Source organism: Corvus kubaryi, unplaced genomic scaffold (assembly GCF_017639235.1).
Source record: "Corvus kubaryi isolate FWS band 111438036 unplaced genomic scaffold, C.kubaryi_AGA036_p1.0 37353, whole genome shotgun sequence".
NCBI lineage: Eukaryota > Metazoa > Chordata > Aves > Passeriformes > Corvidae > Corvus > Corvus kubaryi.
In genome coordinates, this window is record NW_024581115.1 from 899,830 (window position 1) to 925,684 (window position 25,855).

Below are 25,855 nucleotides of genomic sequence, written 5' to 3' on the forward strand. Positions count from 1 at the left end.
GTTGTTACTTCATCTTATCTTCATCAGCGAGCAGTATAAGGCCTCAGTCAGGGTCCCATTCAGGTTTCGGTAGTCTTCTCTGCAGCTTTTGGAATACAGCTTTAAAAGTCCTTTAAGAAAATGCTTAAGTCATAAAATAGAATATTTCGGTCTCAGGCAACAGGTAAGGCATTTGCAGGGCTTCTTCCCCTCTTCGAGTCAAACACGTGCAGCATCAAAAACTGTTTTAAGATCCCAGATCAGTGGCAACAGAGGTGAGAGGGAACAATACGGACATTTCACATTACTGTTTAAGCCTGGGAGTTCAAACCATTTTAACCACACCTATTGAAAAGCCACACAAACTCAGCTCCTCCCCGGGGTGGAGAAGGATGAACCAGGAGCAGGCAAGCAGCTGCTAAGAGATCTTTGCAGGTTATCAGTGTTTTACCTCCAAATGACAGTATCAAGCTGTCCAGAATTTTTCCCATGTATTGAGGTTTGAGATGCCAAGATTTTGCAGCAGGAATCTCGGGCAGAAGCATGGCCACAGAGTTCAACAAAATACTTTGTTCTCAAAATACCTAAGCTCATCTGGTTGCAGCCCCCCCAGAGCGAGGCAGTCATCCTCATCCCGGGGCTGTTGCAGAGTTGAAGACTCACATTTTTTTAATGCATAATGAGGAGAAGGAAAAACTGAGTTTAAATACTTTAATCCACACACTTAAATCTACAGAGAAATACAGTACAAATAAGAAGACAACAAACAGATGCATTAGGAAATACAGTAACAGAACCAGTGCTGTGAAAAATCTGTATTTACAAATTTTTATGAAGAACATGGAGCAGATGTTTCTCAATAGAGCCTTCTGGGAGTGTAAGTCACTCAATGCACAATGGTACAACCGACTGAAGTTTTCAGTTTCCCTGTGTTAATGTGGAGCAACCACAGAACGGGGCAGTTCTGTGGCTCCACTGAAGCTGCAGTTTCTCAGGCAGAACCTGACCCGAATCACACATCGTGCCCACGTAATTAATGCACCAACCATCACAAACTTTTATGAGACGAAATCACACTCACTGTGCCTCTGCAGCAAATAAAAGCAGACTTTTCATCTTTTGTAACAAAGACTTTTACAGGATTACCTCCTTACCCTCCCATTTCAGCCTGCCTTCTTTCCAAAACCAAAGGAAAACCAGTTTGGTTTTCATCACTTGATGTCAAGGAAAAATTAGCCAATTTAGATTTAAACATTTATTTTGGAGGTTTAAGATCATGTTGACTGGTTCTTTCATTGCACATAAGATCTCACATATGTACAGCTGCGAGCTGTGGGGTTTGCTCTGGGGTTTTTTCTCTGAGGGGCAGGAATGGTGCAGATGGTGTCTGCTTATGTTTGGGCACTAAATACAGATCTCAAATTACATCATAAGGAAACAGCTGATCTGCCAAGAGTCCACTGATCACTCCTTTCTTACTGCTCAGCGGGAAATAAAAAAATACTGAATCCCAATGTCAACTTTCTCAGTTGAAAACCACCTAAAATGTTAAAAATTATATTTTTGACCTATTTTTTGCACTTTAAGCTCATATTTTCCTTGTTTAGTACCACTTTAGAACATATAGACAAACACATTCAATACAAATCCCAGGTGGCAGCATCACAGCATGTGAAACTAAAGAATAACTTTTTTTTTTAAACTGTTAATATGCTGACATTTTCATCTAAGTAGTTATTACTAATTTAAGTTACAGCTCTTAAAAGCAACATTTTTACAGTATTCTGATCACTACTTATTAAACCACTACTAGACATACTGAAGTTACAAGCTACAAAAATAAAAATCCATTCTCTTTAACTACAAAAATTCTAGAAAGAGAAGATGGCTGGAGGTACTCAAAGGATTACAGCAGTTTGTAGCAGACAAAATGGCTTTTGAGGGATGTAAACCTTGAAGGTACAGAATGCAATAAACTCACATATAATATGAACTCCTACATAATCTTAAAAAGAAAATTATTTTTATGCTGAAATCTACAAAAAAGTTGCAAATTAATGCAAAGAATTAAGTACGTACAGCAGTAGGGGGACACAGCACAGGACACAGGGCAGTGTTAAAAGGTACAATTTTGAGTACATTCATTCTTTTGAAGAGCTAAGGGCCAGGTCCTCAGCTAAGGTAAGTCTGCACAACGTAACTACGTTTAGTCAAGGCATGTGGCTTGAAGTATCTCCCTGAGATGCCCAAAGCCTGAATTGGGTATTCAGCACTCTTAGATAACAAAATCGTGATCATGTTGTGCTTCAGAACTGTGGCCTCAACATTGGTGAAATAAAGAATGTGTAAACTCTATCTCTATACTTAATTACTACAGGAAGAAGTGGTCTCTGCTGCCTCATCCCTGTGTTCAAGAAGCACCTCTCATTTCTCAGAAGAAACCAGCATTTAAAATTGTTTCATATTCAACAGAACCAGTTACATCCCAGTATTTTTGAGTCTGTAGACAGCCTAATTTAATTCTAACTGAAGATCTAATTTTTTATTTTCCAAAAGGAAGAAAACTGCTAGTAGTCAGTATGAAATACAGACCTAAAAGGATTTTCAGTTAGAACACATGCAGATTTTTAAGTGTCCTGCTCTTCCCCAACAGACTAACTGGGTTACAGTGCTGCTCTACCAAAAGCATTTGTTGCCAAGTAAAAACTAGTAACTACTCTAACCCTGATGCCATTGTGCTCATCACAGCTAAAGCTGCAGTGCTTTTTTACTTAACCAGTGAGATACAGTAACACACACTGTAAAAGCTTCAGTGCAATGTAACACAGAACCAGAAGGAATTGGCCAGACTGAAACCAAACCCTTCAAGGATCAGTTCTCAGAAGCTGTGGAGAACAGGGAGGTTCCCCCCAGCAGCAGTGAGAGCAAAGATTCTACTTTCAATACAGGCCAGGGGTGTTGGACGACCTTTGGAGTCCTGGTGGTGATGGTGACTGGAAAAGCCAAACAGGTGGGTCACTGAGCCAAGAACAGCTGTGTGAAGCCATTCCAAATTTCTTTTCTGACAAAGCCTTTGACAGGAGGTTCTGTGCACATAAAAATACCCATCAAATCCTCTCAATGTGAGTAAACAAGTGCAGTGTGAGCCAGGCAAGGAGCTGACCCACAGAAAGGCTCTCCATGCAGATTTATGCTTTTTGTATTGCCTGTCGCAGGACCAAGAACCTACAGTAAAGAAAGTTATCAGAATCTGACCAAACTTCAGTTAAGCTACTGGATGCAGCAATACAACTTAAAAATAAACTTTATGAACTCACTTGTAAGTGCTTGACAATCAGTGTTATTGTTTACTCTGTACATTTTACACAAAGCTATAATGTATGAAGACTGACTGAAGAAACAATTTGTTATTTGACTTTCTGAAATATCGTTTTCTCTATTTTTCCAATGTTAATGATTAACAGGATAAGGGAAAATTCTTCAGTGCAGGACAGGAGCTCCAGCTGCAGAGTCTCCTCTCCCAGACAGAGAATATACTGTGGCGATTTCCAGGGTTCCAACCTACAAGGAGTAGGTACTCCTGGGATGGTGTAGCTGTTTGAAATGGTGCTCTATGCACCTACAATTAAAAAGTGTGGAGCAGTTTACATCCACAATGCACACCACAGCACTGGGCAGCTACAGCTATTACAAACTAGCAAAGTTCATTCCTGCTGCGAGACAGTTTGGGAGCCCACTGCTGACACCAAACTTGGGCTAAAACTGGAAACAGCACCATCAAAGTAATTCTAAACAGGCTTTAACCCAATTTGCAACACACCAGAAAGGAGGATACATTGAAATCAAGGAACAGTTTGAAACAGCAAGGCTTCCCAACAGATTCCAGGGCTAACTATGTATGTTTTTTACAACATCTTTTCTTACACGTATGACAGCTACAGTCACAATGGACACTCCAACCTTACAGAACGTTCTCTAAACCATACATACAATTTCACAAGAGGCTTCCCCATGGCCACCATGGCCACATTTGCTGCCATCACTTACAGTCCATTGGTGAGACAAACTTCTTCACCTCCAAAAACAAGGCCATTTATCAGGGGTTCTCCCAAACAAGCACCCAGTTAGATGCTACTTTCACCTTGTTTCTCCAGCAGGAATGATGGATTTACCTTTCCCAGGGGATTTCGCACTTGTTGGATTGGAGTCCTGGTAAACTGCAGTGAGTGGGAGCACAACAGCCCCCACTGGGGCACAAGTGGAGAAGCCTATTCATCCCTCACCTGTGGTAACACAGGGAGACTTCCAACCTTGGCATCAATTATTTCTTTTCTAGATCTCAGGAGTCAAAAGAGTGAAGTTTTTCAACAGTTAAAAGTTCTTGGGCTATAAACCAATTTGAATAATCATCTGTTCAACTTCACAGAACTCTTTGAACTGCATTATGAATAGTTTAAAGTAGCCAGTGGTGTCATTTCAAATACTGCCTTTCAGAGCACATACCCTGCTTTTCCGAGATTCCTCATTTGTTTGTAAACAACAGTTACATAAGAACTACAGCATAGAACTTAAATATTTTTAGGATGCTGATGGTTACAAGTTATTAAAAAAATAATAACTTAACTTGTAAGATTTTTGAAGCTATTACAAATGAAGCTCATAACTAAAAAAAAAGGTAATGGATCCATCTAACATAGTATATTTAGGGTATTTAAAACACTTCATACATATATTTTACTATTATTTTTCATCTATATTTACATACAATAAAATCATTAAAATGAGGTGCATAAGGCTAATGAATATGGAATTTACAAGTGACTTCTGCTTTACAGTTCATTACACTCTAATCACATTTTCAGACTGCTGTAAATTCACTGAGAATCAGTAGTATTGAAGTTCTAGTACATACACTTTCTACAAGGAATACCATCAAGTTAAAAATGCTTTCCAAAGAGGATTACAATTGAAGGTTTTAAAAATACTGACTTTGCCAAGTTTCAATAAATTATTTTAAAATATAAATAGATCGTTCACTGTTAATGCAAACATCATTTTACATGTTTTTGAAAAACAGTTTGATTTTAAAAAACCTAGAAACACAGCCGACTTTACCCAGTGGTCTCATTTTCAGTCAGCATAAGGGGAAAAAAAAAAAACCTGGGGGAATCATGACAAAAGCAGCAACATTCAAAGTTCAGACCAAAGCTCTCAACTTATTATCTTGGCTTACACAGGATAAATTCTCTTTCTACTTGGAAGAGCACCTTCAGTAACTAAACTGAATTTACTCAGTGAGACATTTTAAATCTCAACTCAGCTATCACCTGCTGCAGGCTTAGAATTCTTACAACAAAAAGAACAGGAATCAGATCTTTTACTTTTGTTAACCATGAAGATGTTTTCACCTGAGAAGCTTTTAACCTGAGAAGCTTCAGATATGCCAAGCTGACAGTCCTAGTGTACCGCTATAAGTGTTCTGAACCTTTATTACCAGGATCAACCACTAATCTTCTTCCCCACTTTATATTCATAAGGGAAATGAGGGTACCAACAAGGTATCTTTGACCCCCTAAGAGGCAGTCAGAAACAAATGCTTCCATGCTTTTTTTCCACAATCAAATTACACACATGAATACCACCTCTGCAAACTTAGCTCTCAACCTCCACATTTAAAATTGAAAGTTAACAGACTGACACTTACTACTGATCATTCTCAGGTAATTATGAGCCAAGATCTTTAATAAGTCTTTTAAAAATACCCCGCATCTGCCAATCATTATTATTTCTTTAAAACCCTTTCCCCATAACACCTAAAAAAGATGCTCCTTTGTACAAGTTTTCCTCCAAAAAGCCTCCCTAAGAACTGTGATGCTGCTATTTACAAAAACTAGAATTAGTTTCTGACTGAACTGAAGCAAAGCCAAGTCACAGGATCATTCAGTGCAAGTCATGGTACAATTATTTTGAGTTGTATGTTGGGAACTCAAGACCTCAGGGTACTCTCCGGCTTACAAAGCCACTGAAAAAGATCATCTCCTAAAGAACATTTCCAGAAACCTTTGGTCCAAGAGCAATTTTCTTGCTGAGCACCTTCCCCAGAGCTCCCAGATCCTCCACTCTCCCAGTGAAGCTTATCAGAAACACACCGCACAAAGGGGCGCACAGAGTTACTGCTCTTGCTAGCAAACAGAGATGGCAGCCAGGAGCAGGCTGCTGACAGAACATCAACCCATATTCTGCTTGGTATGGTTTTCTGTTCTGGAACTGTTCTGGGGAAGAGGGCAGGTGGAAGCAGGTCAAACTCCCAGCTGCTCCCCTTTCCAAGAGTATGAAACATCTCTCTGAAACATTGTACTGTGTATGTGCACAAGATCTGATTCCACAGCAAGGAAGGGCTGCAGCATCTGTCCCTTTTCAGCCATTACAGGAACGCACTCCAGCTGGAAAGCCTGGAGGGCATCCCCACCAACCTAAAAGCAAACCAGTTGTGGTAATTCAGCTGTGAAAGTTTCCATGAGTGCAAAAGCATGGCTTTTTCCTCAGCTCTAGTTCATTCACAAGTATGAACCTTAGTGCATAAACCTTAATCTAGATCAGACATCGGTGTTTTAACAAGCTGAAGTTCCTCGCTGCTGCATGTGAAATCCCACAAAATCTCCAGCTCTTCTTTATCCACCTGCTCCCTCCCTTGGTGTTACTCTGACAGGCTGGAGGCATCATCATCCGTCTGCTCCCCCGAGTGGTACAACATCAGTGCGTGGGTCTTGTGAGTGATGGTGACAGTGCAGGGCCCCTGCGCCCAGGGCTCCCCGTCCACCTGCATCGGCATCTTGGAGCTCTTCAGGATCAGCTGATACCAAACACAACACAATCACAGCAGTTCACAGGGGCTCTGAAATCACCTTTTGCAACTGCAATACACATTTGCAGCCTGGCCAGGGAGAAACTGTGAGTGGCTCTCATAGGCCACCAACCACAGCAACAGACATCTGTGTATTATGACATATGTAATTTTTACTAAGTAAGAGAAACATCCAGCTCAACTGCAAACTGCAACTTAAGATCTGATTCAAGCAGTTGAGTGCTTGAGATTTGGTATTGTGTATTAAAATAAATTTAGAACAGGTTCCTAAGTAGCACTTACCCTCACTGTATGTGCCTGCCCCAAGCGAACAGGATTTGCCAGTTTCACCTGGATCTGGGCACAGTGGAAAGAACCATGAACACCAACAACTTCTAGAAGTCCATCATCATGTCTATGAAATAAAAAAATGAGACTCTTTTCAGTGATGCTGATGAGCTCCAGCATATCTGCCCAAGTATTATAGTCCTTTTATTGCTATTCCCAGAGAAAAGACCAGTGTTGTTCTATCAATATGTTTATATATTTGTGCTGGAGGACAAATCACACTGAACAGCAAAGAAAGCCATCAAACCCCACAACTGTGGAACATACACCAGCCAGCATACCCTAGCTGGCTTCTGGAAATGATGGATGTATGACTTTACAAGGCTCATTGTGCACATTTAAGGCCCACAGCGGATTTCTCTTCCATGAACTTGTACAATTTTCTGTCTTTTCACACAGATATTCATCCAAAGGAAAATCTTTTATTGCCTTAATTTTTTAGATTTGGGTAAAGGACCTTGCCCAAGTATTTTTTAGAAATTCAGGATTTGTAAGCCTTGGAACAGAACTATGAATATATTTATGTATATGGCTTCTGAAGAATGAAGTCACAAGAGGGAATAATAAATGTTCCCAACTATTTTTCTCTTCGGTGTTGCTCCCAACATGGGAGTTAAAATTTTTGACATGTTTTGTTTTTACTTTCCATTTTAATCTCTAATGAGATGTGGTATTTTAGATTCTGAAATGGATCTGTTTTCTACTTTTTGAAGTCTCCCTTTATTGTTAATAGCCTCTCCAATGCTACTGCTGTCTGTCATGCCAGACCTTTTGAGAAAGTCTTAAAAACCCCCCTGATGTGTAGGATGCCTTTACTCCAAGTCTCTAATTCAAGGAAAATAAACAAATGTGAGATAGCCTACTGTCCCAAGGAACCCCTCTGACCTGCAGATAAGCCTGGCTACATAAGCACAGCCTACTGGAGGGAAAGAAGAAAGCAAAAAATGCCCTCTGTACCTCGCCAAGGGGTAAGGTTCATCCCCCATTCCTTCCCAGAGCCTGCAGCCACCTCCCCAGTATCCAATATTCAGCACAATGATGCCTTCCAAATTGGGCAACTCAATCCTCTCACCATCCAACTCTAGCTTTAAAAGACAAGCAGAAGTTAATTACTGTGGATCAAATTCTGTACTTCAATAGAACTTATTATTCATTTTATGCATTCAATAGGCTTCCACTTACAGAAAAATTGGCCCTGTACAAAGAGAATGTGTTTCCATTCCATATTTTTTAAAAAATTCCTTCTGATTTCACAAGATAGCCTGAGCAGTAGTAAATTTCTGTTAGTAGAGAAATGAAAAAAGGAACTCTCACTTATGTAAACCTCTGGTGCTACAGCAAATGACAGCTGAATATCAGTGCTTGCACTCACAGAACTGAGTCAAGGTCAGAAAAAAAATTAGGAATTTTCAGTAAGCCCAAAGACATGAATTCCATGAAGTAAGCTGCAGACAGCAAAAGGAACACAAAAAAACTCCAAGGCCAGAGCCACCCTTACACAAATATCATTAAGTGCAAATAGTGTAAATGCAAAGCTTCTCTCCTTTTCTTTCACAAGGTAAGTTTTTGCACTCCACTGTCTCCCCAGAGAATAAACAAGTTAAAAAACTTACCTCAACCTTTTTGTTAAGATCTTTACATTCTTGTACTAAGCAGTCTTTGGTTCCATAAAAAAAATAAACAGCCTACCAAAAAAACCCAAACAAAACAAGAAGAAAACATTGTTAGAAAAAGACAATACATAGGAAGACTATTTGAAATATTTATGTACAATTATGGCTGTGCAAACCTTATCAAAAACTCATACATGATATATTTGCACATCCTTAAACTAAACCTTCCGCAGGACATGAGCTACAACTTGCATAAGAAACTAGATTTCCACTTGAAAAGGAAATAAGCAATGGCCTTAACCCATGAAGTTTCAAAGCAAATGAGAAATTCTGAGCAAAAACTGAGCAAACAGCAAATTCTGTAAGCAAGCAGAGGCAAGGCAAAACACTTGTCAAGTGGGCTGCAAACATGTTCTACCCATGGAATCCCCTTCCTAAGAAAAATGAACTCAAACTCTTAAAAATGGCATGAAAGGAAGCAGTGGTAAAGGAATGTGAACCTAAAAATAGCCTGAAGTCAAATCAAAAACTCCAAGGAGGAAATGTCACTTTACCAAACACACCTTATTGATAATTCTGCTGGAAAACAGAGAGGGAGTTTTCTCACGATGGGCATGGAAATTTAAAGCCATGAGAGCATCAGGTCCTATAGAGAAGTAGTTGTTCATTGTGAATACCTGTAAGACAGAACTTCCAGTTATGCCTTATTAAATATCATTATTAGGGTTTAAAATTCAGAGTGTTTAATGGGACGCTGATAACAACAAAAAAAATTATAAATATACAGGTACTCAATAGAATTCATATTTATACTTGCAAACCATACCTTTGGTTTCCTTAAGTTGTAGTATCCTTTGTTTGTTACTTGAACCTTCCATCTGAAAAACAACAGTTGGTACATAGACTTGTGACAGACAGTCCTCAGTATCAAAGCTGTAGTTAGGAATCTCATATCTATACTGGAATTAAGGCAAAATATTCAAATTTAGGTATATTATGGAAGAGTTAAGCCCTGTAGAACAACTGAAAGACTAAATTCAGACCTCAGTTATGTTGTAGTTCCTTCTGGCAATACTTGTGTTCATGTAAAAAAACTGCTGCAATGGACTATCAGTACAGCTACAGCAGCATTTGGTTCTATACATTTTATCTTTTCACTGTTCCTTACCTGTCTAGTTTGACTCCATCTGCCTCCATGACATTTCGTAAGATCTGCTCTATAGGGACTTCTCCAGCATAACCTGCACCCCAGCCCAGTGTATTAGACAGGTCATTCCCTGTTCCCAGAGGTAAAATTGCAACTTGTGGAATATATCGTTCTTGCCCCTAGGATACAAAACCACTGCATATTAGCTCCTGCTTCAGCACTCATTGTCTCCCTTTCATCCCCAGATGTTCAGATTAGATAAATTCACCTTCCCAGCAGCCTGTTATACACAGAGCAGAGCTCTGGGGCTGGCAGAGCAGGTGGCACATTGAGCTACTTACCCAGGCATAATGTAAAGGAAGGAAATGTTAAACCATTGTGAAAAGGAAAGAGAATACAAACACAATATGGGAACAACGCATTATGAACACTGAACAGAGTGTTCCTTCCAAGGAATGATGCTTGGGATCTGGGAAGTGACATGAACACTGAAAGATGTAACACACAAGGCTGCGAACTGAAACAAGACACGAAATGAACCTACAAGACTGAGGTGAGGTTAGGTCGAAATAACAGATGCACAGAGTACAAGAGCGTTCAACCACATATAGAAATACAGATACTCAAAGGAGCAAAGTCAGTGTCTCGGTTTCAGACTGTCACCCACAGATGGAGCAGGTGATAATCAGCTCTGCAGAACACAGAGTGACAGCACATGTTCAGAACAGCCAGCTTAGCAAAGGGCTTGGCTCTCCTCACCACAGAAGGGTGAACAATTATTTCAGCTGTACTATGGCCTTTGAAATTCAGCTATGAAAAGCACTTCCAGTAAATTGGCACTTTGGTTACTATTTTTTCCAGAAGGGTTATCAGCCAGGTAACCTGTATTTGAGAGTCAAGATAAAGGAAGGGAGCGAATAACCTACTGCTGCTAAGAAAAAGGTTTTGCTGATAATCTCTACGGTATTTTACCTAATGCAAATGACTCAATTTGAACAGAACAAAGAAAAACCTAGATTTCACCAACTATATTGGCTCTGATGGACAATATATCAAGTGCCCAAGACCACATAACCATATAGTCATGTTCATTAACCTGTATAGTTACTTTATTTCTACTTTATCAGCACACAATAATTCTCAAAGAGGCTGTTTGACCATGCATGAAGTTGTAATAATGGCCTTCAGCTACAACACTTTATGTATTAACAAGAAAGCTGCAGTAAAAAAACCAAACACCTTTGACATAAAACTTTCTTCCCTTCAGCACTAGAGAAAAAGTTTATTAGGTAAAGCACTAAAGCCTTGTAATTGTTCTCCATTCCTAATTTTCTCAGGAGTTCTTAGTAGCACCCTATAAACGAGAGTATCTTCCATTTCAAATCAATAGTAAACACAGCTTATTTTTTTCTCCTCTACTTGCAGTTAATAGGCAAGGCTGCAGACAGACAGACTCTTCAGAACATACGACAAAGAGCAGAAGCAAATGACTGCACTCATTCATGCACTGGCAACATAACCAGTATAGCTGGCAAAATTATGAGGTTATTATAAAAGATTGAGAGTGCTGGGAGAAGTGAGTAGTCAGAGCACATTAGCCAATATTAGCAATGCCAGTTATGACAAAATAAACCTGTTCAAAGAGGAAATAACAATGCAGAAAATATCCTGCAGCTTGTTCTCTTCTTGTTTTGCAGAGAAGAACTATTATCAATATAATTTAAAATCTAAAGTGTTCGTATTTTTCCTGAACTACAAGGAGTCGTAACATGCACTTACCACACCCCTCCCCAATATGAATAAGCAATTATGCAAATATTCCTTTATAAGCCTATTCAGGAAGATGAAGGCAATAAATGCAGGTAAGAGCTGAAGGGTAGAACTTCAGCAGCTTCAAAACTCATTTCACCTTTTAATTTAAAACACAATACCTTTATCTTCATTTCATCAATTGCATCCAGGACCCAGCCCACTGTGCCATCCCCACCACAGACCAGAACCCTGACAGCGTTGCAAGGCAGCAAAGTGCAGAGCTGGAGTGCTTTAGCAGGTGCAATTTTGCTGAGATCAAAAACCTAGAAAAAAGGAAAATAAGGAATTCTGTAAGTTCACAGAACATGACTCAGCATTTGCCTCACAGATAAAAAACTTCAAGAAATTAACACAAAACAAAGATTCTCCATTTGCAGTATCACATAAGTAAATGAGCTGTCTTGACTTTTATGAGCAGGATTTATTTCCCAAATTCACAACAGAGCTCCAGCTGCCTTCCTAGGATTAAATGGCGTTGATAAACCGAGTTGACAGAGCCCTTGGAAAAGTCTGTATCTAGAAGCATGATGATGAATTCTGTAAAGACGAAAGACTTCAGATAAAAGTAATTTTAAAATACTCGGCACACAAAGAGGTTTATTCTTTAAAGCCTTATTGGGATGCATTTAAACACAGTGATTTTTCTTAGGCTGTATTTTATAGCTGGGTTTTGAACTTCAAAGGAAAAGTATTAAGGTGAAGCCAGGAAATCCAAGGAACAACTGCCTGCCTTACGTCAACATCCTGAGACATCCCAGTGGATTTTAAGGGCAAAGCAACTACACAGGGTGAAACTGTCAAGGCTGACATTTCCACAAATAAAGTGAGGATTTAAACAAATATAGGTTTCCTAGAAAGATTTAAATGGTTCATTTTCCAAAAAGTGTACACTGTTTCAAAAGTCAGAGACTTCTCATTAACTGAATTACTGCATGTATTACTTAAGCAAAAAAAATGGACTGGTATTAGAATCCTAACAAACCTGGGGCTGGGAGAAGCCTCTGCACTTTTTGGTTCTCTCTGTGAAGCTGTGCCTTTCCAAAAGAACAAACTGCATGAATTTGTTTCCTTTACTGATCTTCCACAAGATCCTACTGCCATTGTGTAAGCAAAGTGATGTCTATTCTGATCCAAACCTTGGTTTTATTACAGTGGCTTTACACTGTAAATACCTGAACGGGGTTCAGCAGCATTTTAAATTCTCCTAGTAAAGTTTCACCCATGTTGTTTCCACTGCGAGTATTAGCCAGCACAATTACTGGCATCCAGTGTTTCCTGCAGTAAGGGACCACCTGCAAAAGGTAAAAAACAGTCAGTCACACAAACACTGCACATCTGAAAATGTTTACAGCCTTGCTCCAGACCCCATCCCCTGCAAGTGCTGAAATTAGGAAGTTTCCAGTTAGTCTGAAGTAGCCAAAACACAAACAAATACTTCTGACACACCAAGGCTGAAGATTCTGCAGTGCCTTGGACAACAAGTACTACAATGTTATGAACACAGTAGTAGAAAAATCACAAAACATTCAAGCAAGGTAGACAGATCTCATTATTTTGGAATAAAAAAATCCATGTCTGCTTATGCTTCAACAACCATGTTAGTAAAATGACAAACACCTCTGAATTAACACAGCAAGTACATAACAGATCTTAAACTGTCATTTACCTGACAGTTGCTAATGTGACAATGTACTGAATTCAAATTTCAAGGTCTGTCTGTGGGTTTATTTGGTTGTCTTTTTGGGATATTCTAAACCCAAGAAGCAGCAGGCCATTACCTTTTCATAACTGGTTCTTTTCTCTTTACGCATCTGGTTGATTATAGACAAATAGTAGGGTGGAATAATTAAGTCTTTGAATTCTCCAAATGTACAGTCCTCAGTCCTCAAACAATCCACCATGCATTCATCATGCACAGTGTATTGACACCACACACACCTGGAAAAAAGACCAAAAAACATGAAAACAATCTTCAAACAGGCACACTGACTTTGCTCATTTATTTTAGACTTTTGTCAAAATACTTATGTTTACATCTGTGGATGCTGGAAAGTTTAAAGCAGAGAAATTCTCCAGCTTTCTGCCAGCATCCTGTGAAAGTACTGCCTTTCTCACGCAGGCTAGCTGAAAGCAGTTTGAGGGTTTTGTAAACCAAGACTTAATCTCACAGGTGCAAGCTTGTTATGCAGTGTTGTTATGGTACACTGGAGAAAATATTTTGAAATGGGTGTTGTAGGGTCTTAACCAATTATTCTGAGAGGTGGATGGTCAAAGGACCAATGGCCTCATGCCATTCAAGCGAACCAAGTTATACAAACGAGTTTGTAATTTATTAAATAATTCCATTTCTTCCTGGACTTGAACTTATGTTGTTATTCTCGCCATCCCCCGTACAACAGTGACATACATGCACCATTATAAGTAATATTTTAAACACATTACAGGGAAAACCATGCATTCCCTGGATACCATAGAAAATTACATAAATTGGTCGTATGCTTGCAGGTCTAGGAAAGCATTTGAATTCTGCTGGGAAAAAAATCCAACAGTTTTGAATTAATTCGGTTCTTTTTAATGAAAAAAAAATAGGTGCTATAAATATGCTCCTGTTTGCAATATTAACAGTTTCATGGAAAGCCTATAAAAGAACCTGAACTCCTGCCCATCCTTAAAGAGCACAGATAAAACACTGGAACTCAATTCAATAAAGTGTTACTAGTAATGAATTAATACAGTCCTTAATATTGATAATACCCCTTTAAACCTGAAACCTAAAAGTTACACAGAACTGTACAAGGCTGATTTGATTTAGTTATGCAAAACTGCTTTGATTTATGACCTATTCTAAAAGCTGTCCTGGAAAACAGCCTAGAACAAGAGGAAATACTGCAATATCCACTTCCAGCCTCTGCAGAATGTTAATCCTCATTTGCTCCATCCAAAGCCTTGATTTAAGCAGCTGGGAAAGCTATTTTTGTAGTCCTTCTGACTAATCCAACACACAACTAGAGCAGCAATGACACTTGCCCTATACCGTGACTCTCCTTTCTTCTTCTTCTTTCCTTTCCCCTTTGCCTTCAAATTCCTGCCCTTCCCTCCTCTCCTACACACTCTCAAGGTTTTGTTTCTGTTAATGTGCTCTTTTACTCTGTAATTCTGCTTACTTACCAAGCAGTTTGACAGTATCACATAGAAGCAAAGCAAAAGCTGGCAGAATATAGGCTGAAAAGACATCCTTTGAGTAAGCTGAAGTAACACACAGGGGCACCTATTACTGCATTTTGGCACCGCAACTTTGCAAGTAGCTTTACTATTGACAGTGCAAGTCTATTTAATAGTTCCTCGTATTTTCAGAACACTCTTATCACAAACTTTAACAATATACCGCAGTAGCTTATAAAACTTCTCTTTAGCTTTTTTGAGCATTCTTAAAAATTAACTTGAAACCTCTACAGCACATTGTTTGTTCTATTTACACTGAGTAGATGCCAATTTTGAGATGCACACTTTGGTTCTCTGAACTGTGAGCTGTGCCAGTCAAATTGCTCAGGCTATCCACTGTACAATGACAAATGTATTAGAAGCTTCTTAATGTCATCCCCTAAAATACAAACTCCCTTGGACACTGAGAATCTATTGCATGTAATTATATAGCAGCCTGCACATCATGCTGGAGTAATGCAATTAAGAGAACGAGTGGACGTGAGATGCAATCACTCCTTATCTATGACCCACAAGCATCCATTTTAGGTTCTTTGAAGTTGTTTTTTTTACAGTATTATCTGACTACTGCAGTATCTCCTTTGGGGCGTGGTCTCCCAACAACCCTGTGGAAAACACAACACTGAGATAGCTCTGTACGTTCTCCTATGCAGTCAGACGCCCCTGCAGTACCTGTAGTCGCAGAGCTTGGGCTGTGTGCCACACTGTTGTTTGCAGACCATGCAGCAGCTGCAGAGAGGGACATTGCCCCTGATCCAGTGGTGTGGCATGGAGCTGGGGCCTCCCCCGGTGCCCCTCATCATGATCTCCTTGCAGAGGAAGCGCTGGTCCGCCTTCTTGAGGCAGCGCTCGCTGACGCGCAGCCCGCAGCAGCCGCAGAAGGCGCCGCGGAGGATGTGCTGGGCGCACACGCAGCAGTACGAGGGCTGCCCGAAGAGGTCCGTGTAGTGCCAGTCGTGTTTGCTCTTGCGGAAGATGTCCCGTATCAGCAGCTGCCGCCGGGACCGCTGGAAGCTGCACCACGCCGTGATGAGCACGGGCAGGAGCACGGAGCACAGGGTCCACACGGCCAGGCGCCAGTCGGCCACGGCTCGGGAGGCATCGCCCGAGCCCTCCATCCCCGCGCCTCCCCGGCTTAACCCCTCGCACCTCTCGGGCAGGCAGCGGGGCGAGCCCGGGAACGGCCCCTTCGCTCAGGGCGCCAACGCGCAGCTTCATGAACCATCTTCTAATCCCTCCTCCGGGCTTGGCACCGACCTGCGCCACATCGGGCCGACGGCAGCGTTCCAGCCAGGGCTCCTCCGCCGCCCGCCCGGGCCTTGCGCAGCACCGGCCGCCCCCGGGCTCCTCCCGCCCCCTGCCCCCGGCGCCGGGAGGGCGCGGCCGCACGGCCCCGGCTGCCCCTCGCCGCTGCCCCGGGCCCCTTCGCGGGGCACACGGGGCGGGCCGGACACCGAGCTCCGGCCCTTGGCCCGCCCGGGAACTGCCGTCGGTGCCGGAGCACACGGCGGGCTCGGAGCGGCGCCGCAGGATGCGCGGGGCGGCGGAAGCGGAAGCGACCCAGGGCCGTTGCCAAGAGACGGGCGCCGCCCGCCCCTCGCCCCCCGTCTGTCGCGACAGCGGGGATGTCGCCAGCGGCGCTCAGCAGCCGCGACAGTGCGTGGCGGAGCTGCTCCGGTCCGCCTCCGCCGGGCCCGGACCCGAGGCGAAGGCCGCGCTGGCTGAGTGCCGAGTGACCGCTGTGTTTGTGCCTTTATTGCCCAACCATAAATGCTTTTCCCCATAATTTCGTTCTGTCCTAGAATCATGGAGTCATCAAAGTTGGAAGAGGCCTTTAAGATCACCCAGTCCGATCGTGCACCAGGCACTGCCACTGTAACCACTGAACCGCATGACCCAGCACCAGGTCCAGACGCCTCTTGAACAGCTCCTGGAGTGGTGACTTCCACCACCTCTCTGGGCAGCCCTTTCTAAAGCCTGACCACACCAACAGGGAAAATCTTTAATTTGAATCGCCCCTGTCTCAGCTTAAGACCATTTCCCCTGGTCCTCTGGAGGCACAGCAGAAGAGCCCGATCCCCACCTCCCCATAACATTTCATGTGGTTGTAGAGAGCGCTTAGGTCCTCCCTGAGTTGTGCCTTTGTGCCTCTATTTGTCCTCCCCATGGTTGTGCTTTATTGCCCAACCATAAATGCTTTCCCCTCATAATTTCATTCTGTTGTTACATGTTCAACTGTTTCCCCTAGAGCAGTTCTAAAAATAGTGGCTGCCATTAGAATCTACAGGTTTTTGCACTTTCAAAACAGTATTGGGAGCAATGATGTAAATCTATACAGCATATACAAAATTGATTGGATTCTAGGGTCTGGTATCTCAAAAAACCACTGAAAAATGCTCATACTCCACAGCTGGGCAACACTCAGGTTTCCAAGGAAATTCCTCACTTCCCTCATGTAAGAGCCAACGATGAACTCTGACCACCTATTTAATATGTTATAGTTGAAGGGACGCATTTCATACCCTACAAATTGATGATACTGGTACCACGTGTCCAGCCTGGCACTGCCCAGAAAAGCTCTGGACAGTCACATTTCTCAAGGCCAAAACTACCTGTTTGCAGTGGCATCTGCTAACCTACATCCTTACTTAACCTATGCTTACTAGTAAGGCCATTTATAATCCTGTTTCCTACTAACTTGTCCTGAAAGGAGAAGAATTATGTGGGTTTTCATTTGTGTGGTTCTATTAATTTGATAGAAAACTCTGCTGTGTTTCTCTCAGCAGTCATAATTTGGCTTTGCTAGAGTTAAACCCCATTAGTAAGTACTTCTCTGCTGGAGCAAAGTTAGAGACAATCTTTGAAAAAGGGGCCCCTTTGCAGCTGCCTCTGAGATTAACAATACTTAATTGTTTCTTTTAAAAAACAATAGTTTACCTTGGGCACCAAGAACCTTTGCTTGCCATGCTAAATATAAGAGGATAGGCTTTATTTTCACAAGTTTAAAATACTCAGTGTAGCTCTGAAGCCTGAGGTGGAAAAAAGGCCTTCTATTTTCTTTCCCCCAGGAACAGAGTTATGCTGAGAAATGTCTGAGCAGATAATAGACTAATTCAAACCTTCAGACCAGATGTCTTCAGAATCATACTATCACGCAAATTAAATCATAAATAAACATTTGTGAGTGACGTAGCTCCTTCAAATAGGCGAATGCCTTGGTCAGGGTTGCTCATTTTGGAACAGACTGAGAGAAAACAGAATCAAAATGAAGAAGTTTCTTGTGTTTGTTTCCTTTTTAGTCCTGATGACCGCTGTTACAGGTAGGAGTTTATATCAACAAACCTGCATATGTGTGTAGAGCTGCAGAGCATATAAGTAGTATTAGTTTGTCAACCTCCTATTTTAGTATTCATTATTCATATATTTTCATATATTTAATTTTTAACACTCAACTATTTTTATATTGCAGGCTTTTCATGATTTGATTTTTAACAATCATGCTGTTGTATTTGATATTTAACTCTCTACATTACCACACTGTAGTCATTTGTTGTAAATCCTAAAAGTTTAGTTTTACTTGCTTACTATTTTGATATTATTTTACCAAGCTCCTGCAAGTGAAATGTTCAATGCCATCCTTCTTTGCAGTGTATCTAACTCGTTACTTTGAAAAAAATCCTATAAAGCAACACAGAAAAGAACGAAGAGTTGGAAGAGCAACTAATACCAGTGGTTTGATGATGCTGTTATATTTGCTCATTTTATAGTAACATGAATATGTGGGCTTTGCTTCATACTTGTAGAACAAGAGAAAACACAAGTATAAAAATGGTTTAAAATTCCACTTCTATCTCTTGGAATGCAATATTCCCTGGGAAGGGGCTGTAATGAGAGAACACTTCGTATATAGAAAAAAAAATCAGGTTTGGAGACATTTCATTTCACAACTGATAGATAAAATACTGACTTTTTGATAATTTCAGAACTAATTTCTGCTGTTCTTTCTTTAGACACTTCACCAATTTTGTCTGAAAAAGATGCCAAACAGATTCTGAGGACTCGTCATGAAGACAGACCAAGAAAAGCTGGTTTCCCTGATGAGCCAATGAGGGTGATTTATGACATTTACTATTAAATTACATTAACTAAAACCCCCAACACCAAGTCCCCCTAAACATTTGTGCTTAATATTAAATTTCTATTGCTTCCAGGCAATATGTTATGAATAACACCCTTTAAAGCAGCTGAGTTCTTCCACGAAATATTAAAAAACCCCTTTAAATTCTTTCAGTTAACAGTTAAGAGCATTCTGTAAGTGCTGAGTATTGCTCAGGAAATGTTCACTTGCAGAATGAGATTATTTATCATGGTTTAAAAATACTGATCAAATTATTGAGAAGAAAGTGGCTTTTCATTTATAGTGATGAGGATTTCATCAACTTGTTCCTGAAAAACTAAATAACAGGGAATGTCTTCTGCTTACAGTACATTCTGCACTGCAGGTAGAGAGGAGATGGAGGTGTCAGTGTGGAGACTGAGGTAGTTCTCAACTAGCTTTTAAAAATCATGTACTTTCATTGACTTACTTATGGATGCTACAGATAGGATGCTTTTTTATGATACTATAAGAGCTACTAAAAACTAAAAAAAAACCGAATAAGTTGCTGGCTTAATGCAGTAGCTTTGGGTTTGCATGCATTATCTACATTTATTTCTTTCTGAACCCTATTACAACAAAAGTAAAAGAATTAAAGAGCCTTCTGTTTTCCTTGCTTTGACAAGACCTAACACATAATCCTGCACTTCTCAAGGGTACTTAAAGTATTTTAAAACTACTGCCTATTTCTTTCCAAAGTAAATAAACTGAGCTAAAATGACATGGTTCTGAAGAGGCAAAGCCCACAGAAGCTAGGAGCACATAAGGGATTGTGCATGTGATGAGCACAAGGGGCTCAGTTTAGCAAGGTGCTGAACACTTCTGGACTCCATTAAGACATGAAGAGCACTATGTGCCTTGCAGGATTGTAGAAACAGTTCCTGGTTTTCCCTTTCCAGTGGGTAATGTACACCAGCCAAAAAGAATCCACCTGCCCAACACTGGGTGAACACACTGTTTGTCAAAGGGGACACCACAACAAACCAAAGCTGTCACGAGGATATTGCTCCGTGCTTGTTGACAACCTTGTACACTGAAAAGTGCACAAGAGAGCCAAAAATCAGAAGGCTGCACTGCTGCCCTCAACACTCAGGACTGGGTTGGTTTCTAAGCTGTTAAATGAGCCTTGTAGTTTTTGCAAATTAGCAGGAATACAGCTCCCATCTGTGCTTATGCTTAATATACCACCACGATGAAGGTTATAAGGTAAATATATCAAATATTGAATACAGAATAAATGAAGTAGCAGAACAGTTGGATTGAGGTAATTCCTGCATGGCAAGAAGTTACATGCATGTATGCAACATTTAGTCTATGGTTTAGTTTTAGGGGGTCCTGTGGAGGAGCAGGGAGTTGGACTTGATGATCCTTATGAATTCTATGACTCTGTGTGGGGAGAGGGGGGATTCAGGGCTAAAGAAATATTGGATTTCTGACTCTGCTGCTCTGTCCTTACCACTTTCCATCCTACTTCTATTAGGAGCAAACACTTGTTCAGAAATTCCAATTCTTTTATTTATTTTCTTTTATTTTTTATCTAGACAGCAAAGCTGACCCTCTGTAAGAAAACCCAGACATAAGAGTTATTTGTTTTGCTCCCTAAATGTCAAGGTTTTCAGTGGAAAAGGAAACATCTTCTGATACAAAAACCAACACCTGCTGCCATGTGGAAAGTGGAGATTTTCCATGTGAATGAAGGTGCATGGCTGCTGCATCCCTGAGCACAGCTTGTGCACATGGACTCAGGGAGAAAAACTGATTTTGTATGGATGCTTTGTAGCAAAATGAAATGAATGCTGAGATGAACCCACCTCTGTTCATCTATTTTAAGCAAAAGCTGTTTGTACTGGGCCAAATCATGCTGAGCTGGGGAATGTAATTTGCAATTCTTTGTGACTCTCTTTGACTTCCACAGTGCTGTTTGCATCAAAAACCTGTTCAGTTACAGACAGCAAGATCAGCACCCTTTGATTATTAACAAAATGTAATTTATGTTATCAGCATGTTTTAATCTTTGACTGAGATCCTGCTTTTGATGATATGGCATCTTCTCAGTCACATAGTTCTGTTCCTCGCCAGTTCCTGATGCAGTCTCTCCCCAGAGATTTGAGCGAAGTCTCTCTGTGAGGAGAGAAAGCCCAGGAAAGGCAGGATCCTGATGCTGCCTGCTGGCACCCAGTGTCCCCACCCTCTGGTCGGCACAAAGAGCAGGGAGCTGGGTGACTGCAGGAATATTTGGCCAGTGCAAAGGGTTTAGGCTACAGCTTCCATTCCAAAAGTGCCCACTGTGCAAAGCAATGGGGGATTATTTTGAATAAATGTATCTGGTGTTCACAAAGCTTATGAGCCGACTGGGACTGGGACTTTTTAAAAGTAAATTTTGTCCCTGATGGAGGTCAAGTTTTTGTTACACAGCCCACTTTACTTTGGTAATTTGTTGCTGAGACCAAAACCTCTCTCTCTAAAATTCACATTATTTTATTTATCACCAGTCAGCACTGATGTGTGCTACCTACTAGAACCCTTCAGAGTCCTACCACATGATCCTGCAAGGGGTTAATATTCTTTAAGCAGCAGGAACCAATTTTCAAAAGGGGCTATAACAGACCTATTTGTGAGAATCCTTTGTACCCCCAGGCCCAACAGAGACTTCTGTGTTGAATGCTGTCTCGTTTTTGAAAGACAGGTGTCTGCTAAGGAAGGCAGAAGCCCCCCCTTGAAGTGGCAGATATAACCCCTTTCCCCTCTAAGTTATTATATTTTGAAAATCAAGGGCCTTTAGGTGAAGATGTGGGAAATAGGAATAACAGTTCTTTACTATATATATATATATATATGTATATAACCAGTCAAACAGAACAACAACAACTATGGCAGTAACAGCAATCTCAAACCCAGTCCCAGCCTTCTCGGCTGTCAGGCCCTTTCCCCTCGGGTGCAGTTCCGCTCGCAGCCGGCAGGGGCGCTGGCGGCTCCCGGTGAGCAGGGCAGGTGCGATGGTTCCCCCGCGGCTGCAGGGGGCGCTCCGGAGCGAGCTCGGGGAGCACGCGGCACCGGTGCCCTGGGATCCCGGGAAGGGATGGGACAAAGGCTTCACAAACGCCTGGGCAGCCGATCCCGGACTCGCAGGAACAGCAGGCTGGAATGGCAGGCTGGAACGGCAGGCTGGAGCAGCAGGCTGGAACGGCAGGCTAGAGCGGCAGGCTAGAACGGCAGGCTGGAGCGGCAGGGACGAACGCAAATCCCGGGTGGCAGACGAGATGTATCCAGATGGGAGAACCCCACGGAGGCCCAGGCAGGCAGGGCGAGCAGGGCTACAGCGTAGCGAAAGCTCGAAGCAGCAGCGGAGCAGGGCAGCCACAGCTCGGTCTCCAGCAGGGCAGGGAAAAGCGGCTTTTGGGATCCCGGCGTTGTTTCCAGCAGGAAGAAAGAACGGCCAAAAAGAAAGAAGCAGCAGCTCCTTTCTCTGCAGCTTCTCTCTCCGGACGCTCAGAGCGAACTGACCCCACACCCAGGTGTAGACAAAGGAGTAGCCAGGCCCGCCCCACTCCCCTTTTTGTCTTTCTTAAGTACAGCTATTTGTCTGCTAGCAACATGCATATGGGAGAAAATTCCTTTAACAGGAAAAAAAACTAAGACTAAACTAAAACCCCAACAAATGCAAATAAGAAATGTGTATCCAGAATTCCTAATTTATGGATATTGTTGTATAATTCTTGCTCAACACCTTTACTAATCTAGAGATTATGTCATTCATTAAATATTGCCAGGCTGGGGCAAGCTGACTAGCAACACCATTTCACTATATTTGACTGTTTTAAGGGATAAATTCATGGCTCTTTTATCAGCTGTAAAGTTATCCTGGCCCCCTGGCCTGACATTAGAATTGAGTGACACACAATTAAATTACTTTTTCTTTTCTTTAAATAGGAGTATATGCTTTACCTCCAGCGCTTGGAGCAGAGATCAGAAGAACAATTCCTTGAACACTGGTTGAATCCTCATTGTCTCCCACACTGCAACAGGGATCTAGTGCATCCAATCTAATGGGTTTGCCTACCCTGCAACTGGTATATATATATTTCTTCTACAGTGCATATTATTTTCTCCATAATAAAAAGCAGAGCCACATACTGGGAGAGAAGGGAATAACCAAGGCTGGGGGAAGCACCTTGTGCTGAAAGGTTGGGCAGCTGAGCAGGGGTAGGGAACAGAAGTGTCCCAGGCATCAACTCTGTCACTCTGTTCTGTTCATGTTAATGAAACCGTGGTTATGCATTTCTCTGCTATGTGGGTGTAAGCTGGTGACTGCGCAAGATTCTTATTAATATGGCTTCAGATTGCTCCTGTTTCTTTCCTGTCTGATTGTGCTCTTTCCCCAACTCTTCTGTTTAAGTCTTGTACTTGTTCACTTAGCTCCCAGTGGGACTAGGGCAGGATTAAACTCAGTTGTCATCCTGGAGATAATCAGGAGGCAGTCTGACCTGCAAGGAGGTTTTTTAAATAGACATGAAATTTGTCAACTAAGTTTGACTCATCACCATAATAGCAAAGCTATATCACTCCCAGTTAACTTTTTTAATATAAAAGTTGCAGATTTAGCTCCATATTTTCAAAAGCTTTTAAGCAGCAGAATACAGAGATGGTATCCGTCAGGGCTGATCTGTTTCAAAAGATAGAAAGTTTATCTGCTTAAAATTCTTTTATCTATTTGTACATCTCTGAATACCTTTGAAAATTGAGACATTGTGGTAGACTTCAGTGGGGCTCTGTTAATCTACAATAAGCCAAAGGTCTGAAACTCATTTAAAAACAAAAACATAAAATTCCCAAACCTCAGCCTTACATGGTGAGTTGGCAATTTTCAAAAAAATCTTCCAGCTGAGACACAGTTGAGAGCTGGCTCACTTAGCTACAGGAATTCTTCCCAATAGCTGCTCCCAGGCCACTGTGAAGAATTTAAGCCATTGCTTAAATGATTTGAAGCCCTTAAGATATTATTAGTGTGGCCAATGTCAGCATGGATTTTGATATTTTGGGTTTTTTTCTGCAGATCTCCACATGGGTACATGGATTTATACACGATTATTTTAAGGAGGACAAGATTACTCCTGCATTGGCTACATGCTCATTGTAGAGCAGAACCTCTTTGCAGTACAGTGCAATCCTCATGATACAGCAGAACTTCCAACTCTAGGTGGCTTGATATATGATAGACCACCATGTATTTTCTACCAGTAATGATTGCATGCATGCATAACTGAACTGAGGGTTTCCACAGTTTCTGGGTATGGGCAACTGATTAGTCCTAGAGTATCCTTTTAACAGCACAGCTTTAGACTGTCTGAAGCAAAAGGAACTTGGAGGGAGAGGTCAACAGAAAATTCCAGAATACCAACATGAAGAGAAGGCCAGATTTCTGTGCTTTGGAGGAATCCTTAATTACAGTTTTCTAGGTTAAATAGCAATATTGCATGAAGACATAACATTTATGTAACACTATGTCTTACTGCCTGATGAATAGTTCATGTATTGTTTCATAATAAAAGCTTGACTCAATTCCATTTGCAGATGATTTTGTTCCCTTACTCTCCCATTCTATATGCTGACAAAACTAACTGGAAATGAGGCTCAGTTTTGTGAAGTACTAAGGATACACCAGAGAAATTTCTAGGACCAGAGCTGGGAAGCACTATGGTGCAGACTAATAATTGTGTAGTTTCTCTGCACAACTATGCCTTTCCCTTGTCATTCTGCCAGGAGGGGCACATGAATCCAGCCAACCCTTTCCTGCCTGTGTGCCTTTATAACTTACGCCTTGGAAAAGAATATCTTGTACAGTCAGATGGGAAACACACAATACCTGCAAAACAACATAAAAAATTGCTTGATGGCTCTTAAATGACTCCTGTGATCTGTAATGGCAACAGAATTAGTTATGAATGGAGCAAAGTAACTTTCAGAGCTCCTCACTGCAGTCACACTTGAAACCTGAGGACTGGGAGCAAAATAAAACACAGTTTTATGAATATCTATAAGGTAATTACTGCTACAGAGCTTTTGATAGGCTGGAATAGATCAACAGTTTTTCTGGTATACCTTCCTTCCAGTAAAAAAGCTCTCCTAGATAACTCCAAGGAAATAATTTAAATCTCAAAGCATCAAAGGCTTGTTTTCCCCTACTGCCAAGATAAATCACAGATTAAATCTGGGAGTGTGAAAAAGTATAATCAGGCTGCTATTGTGTGTGTCATTCGTAACTCTCTCCATACAGAGATCTAAATTTGCCTATCTTTTTGAGTTAAAGTCATTAGGTGAAATCCTGGCTCTGTTTTTATTTGCACAGTGAAAAATGCGTTTGATGGCAATTATGTCACGTTTCACCCTGTGAAAATCAATTTTCAAGTACTTTTTTGAAATAAAAGAACTCCCACCTAGTTATACTCAGTCAATTGTAAGATAACTGGGAAGGTTAAGTAGAAGGTTCTAGGTCTACCTCAGTAACACTGAGTTAATCCTAAGGCAAACGTGGAATAGAGATTGTTCATTGCTTTGAAGTTTGCTTTTCCGCATGAGGGCTGAAGGATCTCATGTAGGCATCTCTAAGGAAAAGTTAAGTATTATTAAATCTAATTAACAAGGAGAAAACTAGAAACATAGAAAGGTGAAGCACTTCCAGATCACTGGTCCGCATTCCCTCCCACTTTATAAGGGAAGGAATTATAGTATAGTGT

The 25,855-nt window shown here is 41.3% G+C and overlaps 2 protein-coding genes across 4 annotated transcripts; one reads left to right on the forward strand and one right to left on the reverse strand.

Moving 5' to 3' along the window:
• Nucleotides 1-676: 676 nt before the first annotated feature.
• DGKE (diacylglycerol kinase epsilon) lies at nt 677-16,284 on the reverse strand. 3 transcript variants are annotated; one of them, XR_006016713.1, is made up of 11 exons: nt 15,638-16,284; nt 13,522-13,681; nt 12,916-13,035; nt 11,863-12,006; nt 9,953-10,110; nt 9,611-9,743; nt 9,348-9,461; nt 8,785-8,856; nt 8,129-8,252; nt 7,127-7,238; nt 677-6,832 (listed from the first exon to the last, which is right to left on the reverse strand). XR_006016713.1 is itself a non-coding variant. In XM_042032351.1 (11 exons), the coding sequence occupies exons 1-11, from the start codon at nt 16,081-16,083 to the stop codon at nt 6,677-6,679; spliced, it is 1,743 nt and encodes a 580-aa protein (XP_041888285.1). In that variant the 5' UTR covers nt 16,084-16,280; the 3' UTR covers nt 677-6,676. The 3 variants fall into 3 exon arrangements, 2 of the variants coding, with proteins under 2 accessions (XP_041888285.1, XP_041888286.1); XM_042032351.1 differs by having other exon boundaries at nt 8,129-8,256; nt 15,638-16,280; XM_042032352.1 differs by having other exon boundaries at nt 8,129-8,256; nt 9,611-9,662; nt 15,638-16,277.
• Nucleotides 16,285-16,535: 251 nt separating this feature from the next.
• Nucleotides 16,536-24,680, forward strand: CUNH17orf67 (chromosome unknown C17orf67 homolog). Its single transcript, XM_042032353.1, has 4 exons — nt 16,536-18,285; nt 18,976-19,076; nt 23,052-23,191; nt 24,175-24,680. Exons 1-3 carry the CDS (start codon nt 18,231-18,233, stop codon nt 23,166-23,168), a joined length of 273 nt encoding a protein of 90 aa, XP_041888287.1. The 5' UTR covers nt 16,536-18,230; the 3' UTR covers nt 23,169-23,191; nt 24,175-24,680.
• Nucleotides 24,681-25,855: the final 1,175 nt, after the last annotated feature.

What these genes read in the sequence shown, in the direction of transcription:
- DGKE (XM_042032351.1), bottom strand. Translation starts at nt 16,083, where the DNA reads ATGGAGGGCTCGGGCGATGCCTCCCGAGCCGTGGCCGACTGGCGCCTG. An exon ending in CCCAAGCTCTGCGACTACAG is followed by an intron (nt 13,682 to 15,637) that starts GTACTGCAGGGG and finishes TCTTTTTTCCAG; the next exon opens with GTGTGTGTGGTGTCAATACA. An exon ending in TTGATGAAATGAAGATAAAG is followed by an intron (nt 10,111 to 11,862) that starts GTATTGTGTTTT and finishes TTTGTATCCTAG; the next exon opens with GGGCAAGAACGATATATTCC.
- CUNH17orf67 (XM_042032353.1), top strand. Translation starts at nt 18,231, where the DNA reads ATGAAGAAGTTTCTTGTGTTTGTTTCCTTTTTAGTCCTGATGACCGCT. An exon ending in CCTGATGACCGCTGTTACAG is followed by an intron (nt 18,286 to 18,975) that starts GTAGGAGTTTAT and finishes TTCTTTCTTTAG; the next exon opens with ACACTTCACCAATTTTGTCT. An exon ending in TCCCTGATGAGCCAATGAGG is followed by an intron (nt 19,077 to 23,051) that starts GTGATTTATGAC and finishes TTCTTTAAATAG; the next exon opens with GAGTATATGCTTTACCTCCA.